The following is a 17,507-nucleotide window of genomic DNA, read 5'->3' as shown; positions in this document are numbered from 1 at the left end:
CAACACTGCGTGCACAGGAGACCCGAGTCTTTTTTGCATTGTCAATCAGGGCCAAATTCTTGGCCGGGACACCCTGCTTCTTGAAGGACAAAGATGCACTTCGAAGAGGTGACCAAAGCTACCGCTTATACGCCCAGCAAAAGGCACAGTACAGACCCACGCGACAACTGGCAGGCCATTTTCGGAAGGCTTGCGATCACCACCGTTCCAGAGCTCATCAGACAACAGTGAAGAGGCTGGCCTGGCCTAGTTGGCGGCTCTCTAGGCATGTGCATGCCTGTCCCACAGTTCCTGCCCTCCCCTGGGCTCTGGCGGGTCCTGCCAAAGATCTGAAGCCTCTCGGGCTTTTGCTGTCCCTCCTTATCCATCTTTGCCACCTTCCCTTTCTGCCATCTCTTGGACTTCCGGCAACCCCCTTGGGCTCGCCTGCCATGCGGAACGGGAGCTAAAGGCCAGGCGGTGCCAAGTGCATCGAACGCTGTTTTCCTTCACGTTGACAAAGTCCATTTGACAAATGACGAGACTGAGGACAGGGGCTGGGATCCAACTCACCTGCTTAGTGCTGGAGCTGGCATTCAAATTCGGGCAGTTGAATTCCAAGGTCCAACCACAAGGTACTCCTGCCCCCAAAGGGATGATACTGCCCCGCCACCCACCTTCTGAACAATCCACCCACTTTGTATAGCAGAGCTCCTGCGGGAGATCATGGTGATCTCGGAGGCTTTGGCTCTTATTTGACGGAACAGTCCAGAACCTTGAATATGCCACTGCCTCTCAGTGGCTGCACCCCAATGTGCTACAGGCCATGGTTCAAGGACACCAGTGGTCCATCCTTACCCCTCCAAACTCAATTCTAGAAAGCCCACGGCCCAGGGGCACCTGGGTGGCTCAGTCGGTTGAGTGTCGGACTCCAGCCTTCAGTTCGGGTCACGATCTCGTGGTTCATGGGTTCGAGCCCCACAATGGGCTCCACGCTAACAGCGTGGAGCCTGCTTGGACGCTCTCCCCTCTCTCAAAATAACTAAATAAACTTAAAAACAAAAGGCCACGGGCCACCACTGAGTCCCATTAAGATCCTTCAGCATTACCGTAAAACCAGCAGAATCATTAATATTGGCCTAGACGATATCCAAGGTTGTAGAACAAATTGGGGCTCTTCCTCGATTTCACCAGGAAGGGAACCTATCTAGAATACAGATGGTCTACCCTTAAATCTTACACCAGGTCAACACCTGCCGCACACCTATCATCACTGCCGAAGCCAGGGTTCTAGAATACCAACAGTCTGTTTTGGACAACCGTCCAGGCTCTAGAATGACAACAGCTTACTCACTACTTTCTAAAGCCAGGTTCCAGTTGACCTCCAAATGTTTAACTCTTTAGAACACTGCTCCTCCAACTTGAGTGTCTATTAGAATCCTCCCAGGATTTTACTAAATAGTGGGTTCTGACTCAGCAGATCTGAGACTCAGCCCGAGCTGACGTTTTCTAGAAGGTCTCGTGGGACAACGGACATCACTCCAAGGGCGGCAGTCCTGGATCACACTTTGAGCAGCAGCAAATCTCAAGAACCCAGGAATCCATCCACCACTCCGTCTACTGGCCTCTCAACTGCCAGTCTGCTGGTGACCTTGGAGTTTCAGGGTTCAAGAGCACAAGAGACCCACCCTTCAGTCTACATTAGGCAACCCTCAAAAGGCTGGTCAACTCCCTACACCTGTCATAGCCTGTACCGGTTTAAAAACACATCTAAGAATTCCTATCCTTTTCCTTCCTCAAAGCGGAGCTGAACTGCCCTCTGAGTGGGTACTGGGTTTAATAACTCCCTTTCGATGAACAGTATGGATGAAGCAATGGTATATTAGGACATAAAGGTCCTGTGGCTTCCTCCTTGCTCTCTCCCTGGGAAAAGCCAGCTGGCATGCTGTGAGGACACTGAAGCTGCCCCATTGTGGGGTCCACATGGCAAGGAACCGAGGCCTCCGGCCAACAACTGATCTGCACGCCTTAAAAGTAGATCCTTTGAGGTGCCTGGGTGGCTCAGTCAGTTAAGTGTCAGACTTCGGCTCGGGTCACCATCTCACGGTTCGTGAATTCAAGCCCCGAGTCGGGCTCTGAGCTGACAGCTCAGCGCCTGGAGCCTGCTTCGGATTCTGGATCTTCCTCTCTCTCTGCCCCTCCCCCACTCACGCTCGGTGTCTCTCTCTCTCTCTCTCTCTCTCTCTCTCAAATATAAACAAAAACAACAAAAGAAGTAGACCCTCCAATCCCAGTCAATCCCTTCGGGTTGCTCTCGCTGACCAGACTATAACCTCACAACAGACCCTGGGACGCGAACCCCCAATTCCTGATCCTCAGAAACCAGAGGATAAAACGTTTCTTGTTTTAGGTCGCTAAATTTTGGGGTGGGCCAATTTTACCCAGCGAGACGTAGGGGTGCAACGACCCCAGCCCAACCACTGCCCGGGCTCCAGAAAAGCCATGTGCCAGAGAAGGCCAGACCCTCTCTCTGCCTGTGCCATCCCTCGGCCCACCCGGCACCCAGACGCCGTAGGACAGAGGCACTCCAGCCGGCCGATAAAGTGTTTGCCGTTGGGTTTTCGTTTGGCTGGTTGTGTGTACACAGTGTATACAAGTTGAGTTGTACAGAAGCCCAAGAAAGAGCAAGAGACGAAGGGTGGTGGGGAGGGAGGAGCGGGGGGGGGGGGGGGGGGTTAGAGAGAGGGGGAGGGGAGAAGAGACGGATAAAAAATAGAACCACATCCAGACGACGAGGGGTTGGGGCGGTGGGGGACGGGGGGGGGGGGCAGACACAGACAATCGCAGTAGAAAAGGAGTAGGAGGGCCAAAGGGAGGGGACCCTTCTTCCCCCTCCACCTCCCCAGCCCCCCGCCCCAGGTATGTACAATAAATAAGATTAAAAATAATTAACAAGATGCGTTTTCCCCCTCCCGCCCGATGCCGAATGCCCTGGGGGAGGGAATGGCCTTTAGCAAAGATCTTGGCCTGTGAGGGGGGGGTTGGGGGGAGGGGGTCCCCCAGCTCTCTGAAGCCACCCCGCCCCCCTCAACCATACATAGACTTTTCCTATACATTATGTACAAGGTGGAGGGGGCGGGGCTGTGGCCATGGAGAGGGGATTGGGCCAAGGTGGGGAGGGAAACCGTTACTAAATAGACATTTATACATATATATAAATAATTTCTCTGTACACCGGACAGCAGGAGGGGCGGGGAGGGAGTGGAGGGGGGTGTGGGAGAGGGGAGGAGTCAAACTTTGAACCCTGCCCTTGTGGGGGCAGCATGGACACACCCTGACCAATGACCCCCCCTCCCCCCACTTCCCTGGCAGGCAGGGCCCAGGGGTTAGCTCCTGAGGACACAGTTCTGTCCCAATTCTCCGTTCGTGGAAGAGGTGGCTCCCCCAGGCGGGGTGGGGTCACCCACAGCGGCTGTGGGCCTGTGCTTGGGCCAGCAGGTCGCTGAAGGAGTCGAAGAGCTGTTCCAGCCACGGCTGGTTCCGCATGCATTGCTGGACTACCTCCTCCTGACCCAGGTCCTCAGCACCGCCCTCGATGGCCAGGGTCTGCAGGGCGTTAAACAGGGAGCTGGGGCAAGTGGCCACCAGGGTCTGGGGGTCTAGGGATCAATATCCCGAGGAGAAGGGTGGCTGGGAGCTGGACTCCTGGGTCTGAGAGAGGAGGGGCTGTGGGTTTGGACCCCTGGCTCTGAGGGAGGAGGGGGCTGGGGACCAGGACGCTGGGTCTGAGGGAGGAGAGGCTGTGGGCTTGGATCCCTGGGTTCGAGGGAGGAGGCGCTGGGGGCCTGATTCCTGGGTCTGAGGGAGGAGGGGCTGTGGGCTTGGATCCCTGGGTCCGAGGGAGGAGGGGACTGGGAGCGGGAACCTTGGGTCCGAGGGAGGAGGGGACTGCGAGCGGGAACCCTGGGTCCGAGGGAGGAGGGGACTGCGAGCTGGACTCCTGAGTCCGAGGCAGGAGGGGCCGGGTCCAGGGCAGAGCCCGTGGGGCCAAATCCCAGGGCAATGGGTGCTGCGGGTGGGCTTACCTGGTCCCTGCAGCGCAGGAAGGTGTGGTACTTATAGTGGTGGAGCGAGTGGTAGAGCGTGTAGTATCCCGACTTGTCCAGCTCCACTTTGAACTCCTGGACAGAGGAGAGTGGAGAAGCCTCACCCCACTGCCCAGGCCAGGGCCTTTCCTCTTCCCAGTCGCCCACACCGCCCGCCCATCCGCGGCCCCACCTGGGCTCGGACCACGCTCCTCTTGAGTTTGCTGAGCGTCTTGCGGTTGTAGGGCTCCCCCGCCGGCCGCAGCCGCACGGCCCCCTCCTCAGGGGAGCCCTCCCCGCTCTGCTCCACTTGCAGCTGGGGGAACGTGTGCAGGGCGTCCTGCGGGAAGCCGACCGGTCAGTGGGACGTGCCCTGGGCCCACACGCTCCAAACCCACCATCAGTTCTCAGATCATCAGGTGCGTCAGTTTCCCTCAGGCTATGGATCAGGGGATCCCTGGGGAATCTTGGTCTCCTCAAAGGACAGAGGAACCTATGCCTGTCTGGGGACCCTTATTAATGTGCTTTGTGGCCCGGCCTGAGATTCCCAGAGACCCCTGATATTCCACCCGGGATTCTCAGCACCAGCCTTACATCCTACTCAACATTTTGAGAATCAGCCTAAGATCCAGACTCCCCAGTGCCAGGCTGACATTCAATCCCAGAATTTTAAAACCAGAAGAATATTCCATTGCCACGGAAATTTTAACCCTAGCATAACATCCCACCCGGAGTTCTAGAACCAGATTATCACTCTATCCCGCATTTTCTGAAGGACTAACATCCCACCAGGGATTTTCTGAGCCAGCCTGAAAGTCCATCCCAGAATTCCCAGAATTAGACCAGTACCTGCCCAGAAATGTCAAGGCCGGACCAACATTCCATCCCAGAATTCCGCTGCCCTAACAATCTGCCCCCCGAATCTCAGCACCACACAACCATCCCCCCCCCCATCAGAGCTGCCTGAATAGTCTGTTCTAGAATCCTAGGCCATTCCAGAAAGAAAATCATCTAGGTGACTTACTACCGAAACCTAAGATGCTAAGAAGTCCCGCATTACGATGACAGAGAAGCCATCAGGATCTGCTTAACGCTGTCCCACGGCAAGGCCTGGGTGCAAGCCCTAGTCTACCTTTTGCCTCCAAATTTGCACTCCAGAGCCACGCTCTGATGGGCTTTCCCAGCAGCCCACCCCAGACCTTCACTATGACCTCTCTGCACCCTCCAAGCCCCCTCCATTCAGGCCTGCAAGGAACCTAGAGACTCCCCCTTGCCAGCCCTGCCCTCAACTTTGCTCCTGGCCAAGCCCGGAGAATGGTGCCCCCCGCTCAGGGCCTCATGCTCTGGGAGCTCCTCCGTGGCTGACAGGTGCACATCTCTCCCGTTCATGACTGCTGGGCCCCGGACACCTCCCGCCCAGGCCCCACAGGCACCTGGAGGGCTGGGCTCAGCGACAGCCGCTTCAGGACTTTCTTCTTGTGCTCATTCAGGAGGCCGTCGATCTTCCGCATGGGCGGGAGGTACAGCTCATCTAAAAGACCCGGAGGGGCATCAGAAGAGCCGAAGCCCCACGATGCATGGGGGGAGGGGGGTGCAAAGGAGGGGTCGGGGACCTCCTCTCCCAGGCCTCAGCTCACCATGTGTGTCCTCCAGGGCCTGGATCATGTCTGGGTCGAGTGCTGTGCTCACCAACATCTCCACGTAGCTCCGGTACATCTCCCGCATCGCCCGGGTCTTCAACAGACGCCCAGGTACTGCCCGCTCTGGGGGGAACAAGATGGGACTTCGGTTCACTATTCCGCCTTCGTTTGAGGCCGCCTGTGTGGCAGACGGTGTTCTAAGTACCAGGCCCAGATTCACAGGGAGCGCCCAGTCTGCTGGAGAAAGTCCCCAAGTACCAGCGTCATGTACTCTGATGGTGGAGTCACAGGCATTGACTGTTAACAAGTTCAGCCTGGCAAGCCAGGGAAGGCTCGTCCAAGGTCACACAAAAGCTAAGTCTTGACTGATAGGCAAGAGCATTCCAGGCCGGTGAACTTCACGTTTGACTGGTTCAGCGTAGCTTCGATCAAGTCTAAAGAAGCAGCATCGTTGGTTTCCAAACCAGTGAATGCAGTCAGAGAGATCGCATCACAAAGAGCAAGACTGAGGGAGGAGGTGGGAGTTGAGACTACACGGGTCATGCAGGCCAGACCTCGCAGGGCCTCCATCCAATATGAGGTGGAGAGAGTAGGGGCTTTTTCTGGTGGGTACTAGGGAGCCATGGGAGAGCTGTGAGCAGGGGAGGGGCAAGGGTCAATGTGGAAAGGCACCTCTGAGGACAGGTAGGGGATGGATCGGAAGGATGATACCAGAGGTCAGGGTAGCGGACCAGGTAAGAAAAGATGCTGTAGCAGGGCCATAAGGACAGGATCTCGGGCAAGACGACAGGAGGGCCAATGTCTGGGCCAGGGCTACAGGAAAGCGCTGAAGGGCTGGGGACTTCCCAGTCGTGGACGTGAGGGAGCAAAGGCTGGAGGCTGGAGATCTGGCCCTCTGACTGCCTAGCCAGTGGGGCTATCCTGTAGGTACGGAAATTAGGACAAGGAACTCAGTGGGATCTGGAGGGACGAGGCTTGGGGGATGTCTGGAGGGGGGCCAGGGAGAAGAAATGAGTGAGGCTCACTGGAAAGCTGAGCCTGCCAAGTGAGAAGTGAAACAACAAGGCCAAGGTCAGGACTTGAGGGACACTCACATGAAACCCAAGAAGCATCGTCGGGGAGAAAAAAGATGCAGGACGGCTAGGAGCAGCCCTAAAAGATCCCTCAGGAAGAGGCATGAGAAACGTCTGTTTGACTTAACCACATGGAAGGTCCGTGGGGACAGCTGTTTCAGAGGCCAGAGTGACCGCTTGGCAGCAGCAATTGGACCCCCAGGCCTTGGCCCAAACCCTCCCATGGCTCCTAACTCGTTCAAGGTAAAATCCTTCCAGTGGGAACGCAAAGCCCTGGGCTTCTTGTCCCTCCAAGGTCTGGTCCTGTTCCTTCTTTGCCCTCACTTCTCACCCTCTCCTCTTACTCACTCGCTCCAGCCACTGGCCTCCTTCCTGATCCCCAGACACGCCCAGCCTGGAATGTTCTCTCTCCCAGTCACCCAACCCCAACCCTGTTGCACTCAGATCTCTGCTCCAGTGTCATTTCCAGAAGCATTCCCCAACTCCCCCATCCCCCGAAAACATCACCCTCTAGAATGCCTGGATACTCTTTACTAAAACCATTTTTCTTTTTTTCTACGTACTTACTATTTTTTTTAATTTTTAAGAATTTTTAAAAATTTTTAAATGTTTATTTATTTATTTCCACATTCATTTATCTTTGAGAAACAGAGTGAGACAAAGCTTGAGCGGGGGAGGGGCAGAGAGAGAAGGAGACACAGAATCTGAAGCAGGCTCCAGGCTCTGACCAAGTGGTCAGCACAGAGCCTGATGTGGGGCTCAAAACCACAAACTGTGAGATCATGACCTGAGCTGAAGTCAGAGGCTCAACTGACTGAGCCACCCAGGTGCCCCAAGAAATTTGTAAAGTCTTTGTTTATTTATTTAAAAAAACAAAATTTTTTTTTCAACGTTTTTTATTTATTTTTGGGACAGAGAGAGACAGAGCATGAACGGGGGAGGGGCAGAGAGAGAGAGAGACACAGAATCGGAAACAGGCTCCAGGCTCCGAGCCATCAGCCCAGAGCCCGACGCGGGGCTCGAACTTACGGATCACGAGATCGTGACCTGGCTGAAGTCGGACGCTTAACCGACTGCGCCACCCAGGTGGTCCGTTTATTTTATTTTACTTTATTTTTTATTTAAAAAAAAAATTTTTTTTTTAACGTTTATTTATTTTTGAGACAGAGGGAGACAGAGCATGAACGGGGGAGGGTCAGAGAGAGAGGGAGACACAGAATCTGAAACAGGCTCCAGGCTCTGAGCGGTCAGCACAGAGCCCGACGCGGGGCTCGAACTCACGGACTGTGAGATCGTGACCTGAGCTGAAGTCGGCCACTTAACCGACTGAGCCACCCAGGTGCCCCGCCCCTGTTTATTTTTAAGAGAGAGAGAGAGAGAGAGAGAGAGAGCGCGAGCAGGGGGAGAATCCGGAGCAGGCTCCAGGCTCTGAGCTGTCAGCACAGAGCCCAACACGGGGCTCAAACCCATGAACCGTGAGACTACGACCCAAGCCAGAGTTGGACGCTTAACTGACTGAGCCACCCAGGCATCCACTGAAACTTTTTCTTAACGGCCTTTAAGCCTAGCCAGCCTTACACTGATGCTTCTTCACATTGTTTTGTATTCTGTTACATAACATGTTTATCCAACGGATGGACTCTCCCAAGCTAGACTGGAAGCTCCCATGAGGACACATATTATTGTTTATTCTGTTCACTGCTGGGACCTCGTTCATGGCGCATAGTAAGTGCTCAATAAATATCTGCAAAAAGGGGCCAAGGAAGCTACAGGGGAGGAGACTAAAGAGAGAGAGAGAGCAGACAGTCACTGCAGCATCTTTCTACAACTTCTACGAATACAGGAAAGGAGAGAGCATCAGCTTGTAGCACATGGAGGGTCACCGCTCTCAGACAACCCAGAGTTAGTTTAGTTCTAAGGCCTCCTGGGCTGAGCAAAGCCTTCAGGGCATCCAGACATAGGTCACACTCACCCTACCCTACTCTAGAGGGGCTCCTGGTTGAGTGAGGTGAGGGGAGGCCGACTCAGACCCATACCGACCCCTTGGCAAGGAAACGGCTCCCATAAACGTGTAGAGTTCACTTCCCCCCATTTCAGAAAACTCAGAGCTGTCCACGTGTGTTCAGAGCAGCATTATTCACAATAGCTAAAAAGTGGAAACAATCCAAATTTCCACCAACTGGACGATAGATAAATAAAATGGGGTCTGTCCATGCAGTGGAGTATTATTCAGCCACAAACAGGAACAAAATCCTGATACCTCTACAACATGGATGAACCTCAAAACGTTAGCGAAGTGCGAGAAGTCAATTACCAAAGACTACGTGGTGTGTGATTCCACTTATATGTAATATAAGGCAAATCCAGAGATTGTAAGTAGCTGGTCACTTAGGCCTGGGGGTGTGGGGGGAAGGGAGAAATGGGAGTGATAACCAAGGGGTACAGGGTTTCTTTTTGGGATACTGAAAGTGTTCTAGAATTGATCGCCAAGATGGATGGATAACTCTATGACTATACTAGAAACCACTGAATTATACGTTTCAAATAGGTTTATTATATGGCATGTTAAAGTTAAACTTAAATTTGTAAGCTGTTGAAGAAAAAGGGAAAAAAAATTGAGGGCCAGGGAAGGAGAGACCTGCAAATCTAGGCCTTTGCTAAGTCTCCTCCCTTGTGGCACCTTCACAACCTGTCTTTAACTGCTTCCACCTGGCCTGATTTAGCATAGGCCTGCCCAGTTAAAAATAAAGAAAAAGAAGACATTTCCCAACCTCCCTTGCAGCTAGATGTGGCCACGTGATAGAGTTCCAGCCAATGGGACAGGAGAGGTAGGATGTGGGCCACTCCCAGATCTGGCACTTAATTTTTTTTTTTTAATTTTTTTTTTCAACGTTTATTTATTTTTGGGACAGAGAGAGACAGAGCATGAACGGGGGAGGGGCAGAGAGAGAGGGAGACACAGAATCGGAAACAGGCTCCAGGCTCCGAGCCATCAGCCCAGAGCCCGACGCGGGGCTCGAACTCCCGGACCGCGAGATCGTGACCTGGCTGAAGTCGGACGCTTAACCGACTGCGCCACCCAGATCTGGCACTTAAAAGGAAGGTGTAATGATTCACTCCTTGGTCCTTGAGTCCTTTCCTACTGGCAGGACCTCAGCTTTTGGGGCTGCTGGGCTGCCTCTGACCTGGGGGAAGGCAGAGCGACAAGAGTAAAGGAAACTGGGACCCTGGACAACCTTGTGAAGAGCCTCTGATTTTCCAAGAGATTCCCACCTTCAGCAGGGCTTTGACGAAAGAGAATTCTCTCTTCTTTAACCGTGTGTACGCTTAGTCTCTGTTAAAACGGCTTCCCCTGCCCTATTCCTAAAAAGACATGTGACCTCAGGCAAGTCACATCGACTCTTGGTGTCTCGGTTTCCTCATCTTTAAAATGAGGAAAATTCTATAGGACCTACCTCTCAGGATTTGTGTAAAGATAAAACAAACCAATGTGTAAAATATTTAAAACGATGGCCTGGCACCTGGTAAGCACTCAATTAAAAGGCGGCTGTTATATTTACTCTGTGTGTGTGTGTGTGTGTGTGTGTGTACGTGTGTATTTTGTTGCTGTTACTGTCACCACAAACCAGACATCATTCTAGGCAATGGAGCTTATCTTTGGTGCTTTACTATAGGTGAGTACCCTCCTATATGTTTTATCTGTCATTAACCTAATTTATAAGTGAAGACACTACAGCATAAAGAGATGATGCCTCTTTCCTGGAGTCACACAACGAGTCACAGGGAAAACCACGACCTCTGGGCCTCCAGGACAGACACTGGTCCCCCATGTTCCTCTGCCCTCAGAACCTACTTCCTTTTTTTAAGATTTTATTTTTAAAGGGGCGCCTGGGTGGCGCATTCGGTTAAGCGTCCGACTTCAGCCAGGTCACGATCTCGCGGTCCGTGAGTTCAAGCCCCGCATCGGGCTCTGGGCTGATGGCTCAGAGCCTGGAGCCTGTTTCCGATTCTGTGTCTCCCTCTCTCTCTGCCCCTCGCCCGTTCATGCTCTGTCTCTCTCTGTCCCAAAAAAAAAAAAAAAACGTTGGAAAAAAAAAATTAAAAAAAAAAAAAAAAAAAGATTTTATTTTTAGGGACTCCTGGGTGGCTAGGTCAGTTAAACGTCTGACTTTGGCTCAGGTCACGATCTCACGGCTCATCAGGCTCCCTGCTGTCTGTCTCCCTCTCTCTGCCCCTCCCCCACTAGCACGCGTTTTCTCTCTCTCTCTCTCTCTCAAAACTAAACATTTAAGGGGCGCCTGGGTTGCTCAGTTAAGCGTATGACTTGGACTCAGGTCATGATCTCACGGTTCATGAGTTCGAGCCCCACGTCGGGCTCTGTGCTGATGGCTCAGAGCCTGGAGCCTGCTTCGGATTCTGTGTCTCCCTCTCTATCCCTCTCCGACTAGTGCTCTGTCTCTGTCTCTCAAAAATAAATAAAGGTAAAAAAAAAAATTAAACATTTAAAAAATAAAAACGAGGGGCGCCTGGGTGGCGCAGTCGGTTAAGCGTCCCACTTCAGCCAGGTCACGATCTCGCGGTCCGGGAGTTCGAGCCCCGCGTCAGGCTCTGGGCTGATGGCTCAGAGCCTGGAGCCTGGTTCCGATTCTGTATCTCCCTCTCTCTCTGCCCCTCCCCCGTTCATGCTCTGTCTCTCTCTGTCCCAAAAATAAATAAACGTTGAAAAAAAAAATTAAAAAAAAAATTAAAACAAATAAGGATTTTATTCTTAAATGATCTCTACACACAATGTAGAGGGCTCGAATTTACAACGTCAAAATCAAGAGTCACACGCTCCACCCACTGAGCCAGCCAGGGGCCCCATAACATTTCTGTCCTAAGACAAATCAGTGCAGCACTGAAGAACAGGCCTGAGGCTTCACTGGCCACATCCCAACTCGGGTGGGACGCCACACCCCAGCCATGTTATGTGCTCCTGGTGCCTCAGTCTCCTCATCTGTACATGAGGGCAGTAACGGTATCTACTTTGTAGCACTGCTACAAAAATTAAACAAGTGAATTCATCGTGTGTAGAGCAGTCATCCAGTCAGGGGCCACGTGACTGACACATATTGCCATTATTTCAATTATTGTCACTGTCTCACCGATACCACCCGGAGCCCTCTGGACAGCGCTCACCCACGCCTCCTTCTGATGCCCCGGATTCTCTTCCTCTTGCCTCCCCACCCGCCCTGTGTGGCTGCCTAGGGACTCACCGTCCTCGCTGGGTGCTCCCGGGGATGACTCGGAGTCCGAGGAGCTGCCTGGTGGACCCCCACCCGCCGAGGCATTTCCTGCCGCCTCCTTCAGCCACTTCTTCCTCTTCTTGGGGGGCGGCTCGGCCTTCACCTTGGTGGGCCGGGCCTTGGGCAGCCGGGAGGTGGCGGGCTGGCCCGCGGTGAGGCTCCGCTCAGGCCGTGTCTGCCGCCCGCCCGCGCTCCGCTCGCCCCGTAGCGGCCGCTCCCCACGCGTCACCCGCTCCTTCTCCTTCTCCTTCTCCTTCTCCTTCTCTTTCTCCTTCTCTTTCTCCTTCTCGACAGGCCGAGGTGGGGATGGCTTCTCAGGGGCGGGGGGCTCGGGCGCAGCTGTCTCAGGCGTCTGCTCTGGGGGCTTCTCACAGACACTCTTATCAGGGGTCTCTGGCTTAGGAGGTGGTGCTGGCGCCTTGGGAGGCGGGACAGAACTGGCCCCAGAAGACGCAGGGCCCTTGGCCTGCCCAGAGCGCCTGGAAGGGAACACGGAAGGGACTGTATGCAGTCAGCAGCCCCTAAGAAACCCAAATTCTCCTCTTGAAATCCCCCTGCCTCGCCAGCAGCTCTAAGCACAGAACCAGCTTCCCCTCTTGCCATCTGTTCCCTCTCGGGGTCTCTGCCTGGCCCCCCCCCCGCCCCAGACTGGAGTCTCTTTCTCTCTGGGTCTCTGTCACCCACCCTGTGTCCACTCTCCCTGACTCTGCCTCTTCTCTTGAATGATCCAACCCCATGCCTGTAGACCCTGCCCACCAACTGCCCGCCCCTCGGCTCCCCGTGGTACCTGACGGGCACTGGGGGCCGATGCCAGGGTTTCCGAGCACAGACCCTCACATAATCCTTCTTGTTGACGTTTTCCAGGAACTTTACGTAAAGGCGCTGATACCGGTTTTTCGCGTCCCCAAAATACCCCAAATACTATGGAGGGAAAGAGGCACAGGAGGAACTCCTTCGTCCACCCCAGCCAGGCAGCCGGATACCAAGACTCCCACCCCACCCAGGGCCCCCGCGGCAGCCACAGGAGCCACTGGAAACGGAGCCCCCCTCTGGACTATACCCGAGACTAGGCATGAATCACAGCCATGCGTGAGGAGGACCCCGGCTTCCAGACCCCCCCCCCCCCCACCCGGGGCTGTTGACCCCTCACTCCCCACCCCCCGGGCAGGCTTACATTACTGGTGGCACAAAACTGCCGCTGTCCGTCCTTGATCTCCGGAGTGAACTTCTGCAGCAGCGCCTTCTGCACTCGCCAGATGGGTGGGGGCTCGCGCCCCGTCTGCAGTGCCAGCTGAGGAGGGGTGCAGTGAGGCCAGCAAGGTCAGCCCTCGTTCCTGTCCTTCCTGCCCCCCAATTCCTGGCCCGATGTCCTCCCTCTATACCCGCTTAAGAGAAAAGGGACTGAGGTCGACAAGCCATCCATCAACGAACACTGACAGCCAGATGTCTTCTGGCCGTGTGATGTTCTCAGCCCTGGGGAGGCACCTTGAGTCTGGCCACGTCCTCCTGTGGCTTACCCCAGTCCTTGCAGTCAAGGCTGTTGGTTCTTGGGCTGCAAAGTTTTGGTTATAAAAACTTCACGGTGGGATGGCATAAGCCTCTGTCGCGACTTAACGTCATGACTGACTCCTGAGCGCACACCCACCATTTTCCAGATACCGTGCTGGACCCCTGGGTCCAGTGATGAATAAGACTGACGCCTCTCATGGGGTCTTTGTCAGAGAAGTGACAAGATAGACAAGTCAATAAATGAAATAGGGCGCAGTGGAGGCTTGTGCCGAGAACAGACAGGTGACAGTTTCCCAGAAACCATGTATTTGATCAGCGAATCGACAACAGGGCAAGACACGGTGAGGGTAAGGCCCCCCCTTCTCGACGCCCCCTCCACGCTCAGATAACCTCTCCACAACTCCGAGACTTGTGTGACCCTCAGCTGGACACTGGAAACTGAAGGATGTGGGCCAGACCCAGTATCTAATCTGGGGGAGTGAGGGCAGTAGCAGGAAAACCAGACAGGGCACAAAAAAATAACAGCACCGAGCAATAAACGTGTTAATGGCAGACCCCCTCGTGGTCTGTGGGTTTGAGCCCCGCGTCAGGCTCTGTGCTGACAGCTCAGAGCCTGGATGGAGCCTGCATGGAGCCTGCATGGAGCCTGCTTTGGATTCTGTGTCTCCTCTCTGACCGTCCCCCACTCATGCTGTCTCTGTCTCTCAAAAATGAATAAACATTAAAAAAAAAAAAAGCATTAAAAAAAATAAGGACTGGGGCACCCGGGTGGCTCAGTTGGTTAAGTCTCCAACTTCAGCTCAGGTCATGATCTCACAGTTTGTGAGTTTGAGCCCTGCGTCAGGCTCTGTGCTGACAGCTTGCTCAGAGCCTGGAGCCTGCTCCGGATTCTGTCTCCCTTTCTCTCTGCCTCTGCCCCACTCACACTCTGTCTCTTGTCTCTCTCAAAAATAAATAAACATTAAAAGAAAATTTTTTAATAAAAAAATAAAAAAAATAAGGACCTCACATGCAATCTGAATCCAAGAACGCTTCGTGGAAGAGGGGATACCTAAATGAGCCCCAGATGGACAATGTCTTCTATGAGGGAGACCAAGCAATGACACAGGACAGCATGTGTGACAGTTGTGCGTCTAGAAGAAAGCAGCTAACACACTATATAAGAACATGGGAGGCGCCTGGGTGGCTCAGTCGGTTAAACGTCTGACTTCGGCTCAGGTTATCTCATGGCTCGTGGGTTCGAGCCCCGCTTTGGGCTCAGTTCTGACAGTTCAGAGCCTGGAGTCGAGTCTGTGGCTCCCTCTCTCTCTGCCACTCCCCTCCCCTTGCAAAAATAAACATTTAAAAAAAAAAAAAAGGTAAGAATACGGATGCTACGGGAAATGTGCACTGGGTATTGTGATAACCCAGAGAGGCACGAAAGGTAGTCCTTGCGTTCAAAGAATCCATACTCAAGTGATAAACAGGATACAGATGGTAACTCCAATTGATTGGTCATGGCTGCCCTGAAAGCCAGGCATGGCCGGAGAAGTGCTGAGATCAATTAATGATGTCTGGCACTGGCAGCAGCTGTAATACTGGCGTTGGTGTGCCAAGCTATCTACTACCCACTCTTAGTTGGAGTTAGTTGTTTCCACCTCCATGATTAAAAAAAAAAAATTTTTTTTTAATGTTTATTTATTTTTGAGAGAGAGACAAAGCATGAGAAGGGGAGGAGAAGAGAGAGAAGGAGACACAGAATCCAAAGCAGGGTCCAGGCTCTGAGCTGTCAGCACAGAGCCCGACACGGGGCTTGAGCTCACAGACCATGAGATCATGACCTGAGCGGAAGTCAGACGCTCAAGTGACTGAGCCACCCAGGCGCCCCTCACCTCCGTGATTTTTTGTGTCCCTCAGATCAGCTAGGGGAGTGCAAAAAAGGGATTACAATAACCTGATGAAAATGAGGTCTCAAAATGCTCTCGGCTTAAAATTACAAGAGGCAGGATGAGACAAGGATGCCAGGGTCCTGGCCCCAAGTCCTTTTTCCCAGGCTGCTATGTGGTTCCCAGTCCTTCCTCTCGGTGACCTTGGGAAGCCAGGTCAGAGGCCCAAGGATTGAAAAGTTCCTTTCAGACCACATCCTGCTCAGCTCCAAACCCCTGTAGGGCCCCCAGTGCAAGCTCCACAGTCTGGCACAGCGAAACTTTGCCTCAGTTTCCTTTTTCTTCTCCAGCCCCTGCCCAGCTCGCTATCCAGACCCCTCAGAGTTCAGCAGATGAACCCCAGACTTTCTGACCCCCAGATTTTTGCATATGCAGTGCCCCCCATCAGGGGTGCCTTTTCCCCTCTCAATGTGAATATGAAGTTCTCAGAAGTCATCAGAGCATCCTTCCCACCCGGGGGGAGCCCACCCCCTCCTCAGTCTCCTCCCACTACCTAATCTGCCTCTTCTGAGTCTATTGATTCTCTCATTGGACGCAGGTCCCCTGGCTCACCACATCCCAGTCGAGCTTGGTGTCTTTCCCAAAACCACTCTGCCTCCCTGCCACCATCGTGCCCAATCCCTGGTATCATCCTTGCCTGATCTCCAATCAGGGCCGGTCAGTCCCCAGGCTGTCCTTCCTGCCTCTCCTCATGTCGATCAGATCACTGACCACACCCACTTCCCCTTATTAGGGAAGCCAACATGCCCAAAGCCCCTGCCCCTGCCCCTGCCGGAGGGAAGCCAGAGCCGATTGGAGGAGACCTAACCAGGCAGCAATCAGGAAGCAAATCATCTTGGCCCCAAATGCAGAGCTGGACCAATCAGATTCTCTTTTGGGAATCTGAACTCTGACAAGCAGAGACCAGGGCAGGAAGCAAGCAGCAAGATGAGAATGAGCCAGAAACACCTAGCAGGGTGGGAATAAAAAAGCTTTATGGTCCGTTCACAGGGAATCAGGGTCACAGGACTGAGGTGGTGGACAGACTGCCATCAGGCCTAGACATCTCCCCAGCCACCTCCCCGCTGGCGAGAAGCCCTAGCAGCTGCCGGAAAACCCAGAGAGGAGTCTCAAGCAGGCGCCCGTTGATCTCACTCCAGCATAACCCGGCCCCTGGCTCACCTTCCCAGCCTTGGCACTCACTTCCAGCCACTCAACCCCTTGAGCCACAAGGACAACGCATTTTTGCTCATGACACGAGCTTTGCACCCTGCTACCTCCACCCGGACCGCCTTTCCCCGTACATTTCCCTACCCCATAAACTCTTACCGTGCTCAGGGTCTACATCCTGCTAAATCTTCCACATCCCCGAGAACTGGGAGTTAATATTTTCACTCTCATTTTAGAGATGGGGAAGCTGAGGCACGGAAGGGGGCTAACCCCGCGCTTTCTAATTCAGCTGCCCCGAGTATGGTCCACAAGTGTAAAATACACACTGGGTGTCAAAGACTTGATATGGGAATACTGTAAAACATCTCAGGAGCTTTTTCTACCTTGATGACATACTGAAATGATGGCTTTAAATACACTGTTACAGAAAATACAATGTGGCCAATCTCGCCCATCTTTGAACTTGTTTGTTTGTTTTTTAAGAAGGCTCCATGCCCAGCATGGGGCTTGAACTCACAACTGTTGAGATCAAGAGTCCAGTGCTCGGGGCCTCTGGGGGGCTTAGTCAGTTAAGAGTCTGACTCTCGGTTTCAAGCTCAGGTCATGATCTCGCAGTTTGTGGGTTCAAGCCCCAAGTTGGGATCCATGCTGACAGCGCAGAACCTGCTCGGGATTCTCTCTGTCCCTCTCTCTCTGTCCCTCTCCAGCTTGAGCTCTCTCTTAAATAAATAAACTTAAAAAAAAAAAAAAAAGTCATGTGCTCTACTCATTAAGCCAGCTCCCCTATCTTTTAAGTGTGGGTACAAGAAAGCTTATTTTTAAATATTTTAAAAATGTTTATTTATTTTTGAGAGAGAGGGAG

The 17,507-nt window shown here is 53.3% G+C and overlaps 1 protein-coding gene across 1 annotated transcript in view; it reads right to left on the bottom strand.

Annotated features, from left to right (window-relative positions):
• Positions 1–2,578: 2,578 nt before the first annotated feature.
• The window catches only part of PRR12 (proline rich 12), a 30,645-nt gene continuing 15,716 nt past the window's right edge, over positions 2,579–17,507 (bottom strand). Inside the window, exons 7-14 of the mRNA XM_040457942.1 lie at positions 13,237–13,378; positions 12,850–12,983; positions 12,033–12,541; positions 5,702–5,827; positions 5,498–5,595; positions 4,258–4,404; positions 4,065–4,160; positions 2,579–3,585 (exon numbers count right to left, since the gene is read on the bottom strand). Of these exons, the coding sequence (XP_040313876.1) occupies positions 3,439–3,585; positions 4,065–4,160; positions 4,258–4,404; positions 5,498–5,595; positions 5,702–5,827; positions 12,033–12,541; positions 12,850–12,983; positions 13,237–13,378 (1,399 nt within the window). The 3' untranslated portion in view covers positions 2,579–3,438. The remainder of the gene's footprint in view (positions 3,586–4,064; positions 4,161–4,257; positions 4,405–5,497; positions 5,596–5,701; positions 5,828–12,032; positions 12,542–12,849; positions 12,984–13,236; positions 13,379–17,507) is intronic.

Source organism: Herpailurus yagouaroundi, unplaced genomic scaffold, assembly GCF_014898765.1.
Source record: "Herpailurus yagouaroundi ecotype Mexico unplaced genomic scaffold, PumYag 220, whole genome shotgun sequence".
Lineage (NCBI taxonomy): Eukaryota > Metazoa > Chordata > Mammalia > Carnivora > Felidae > Herpailurus > Herpailurus yagouaroundi.
Note: the sequence above shows the minus strand (reverse complement) of the source record. Positions and strands in the feature narration are given on the sequence as shown.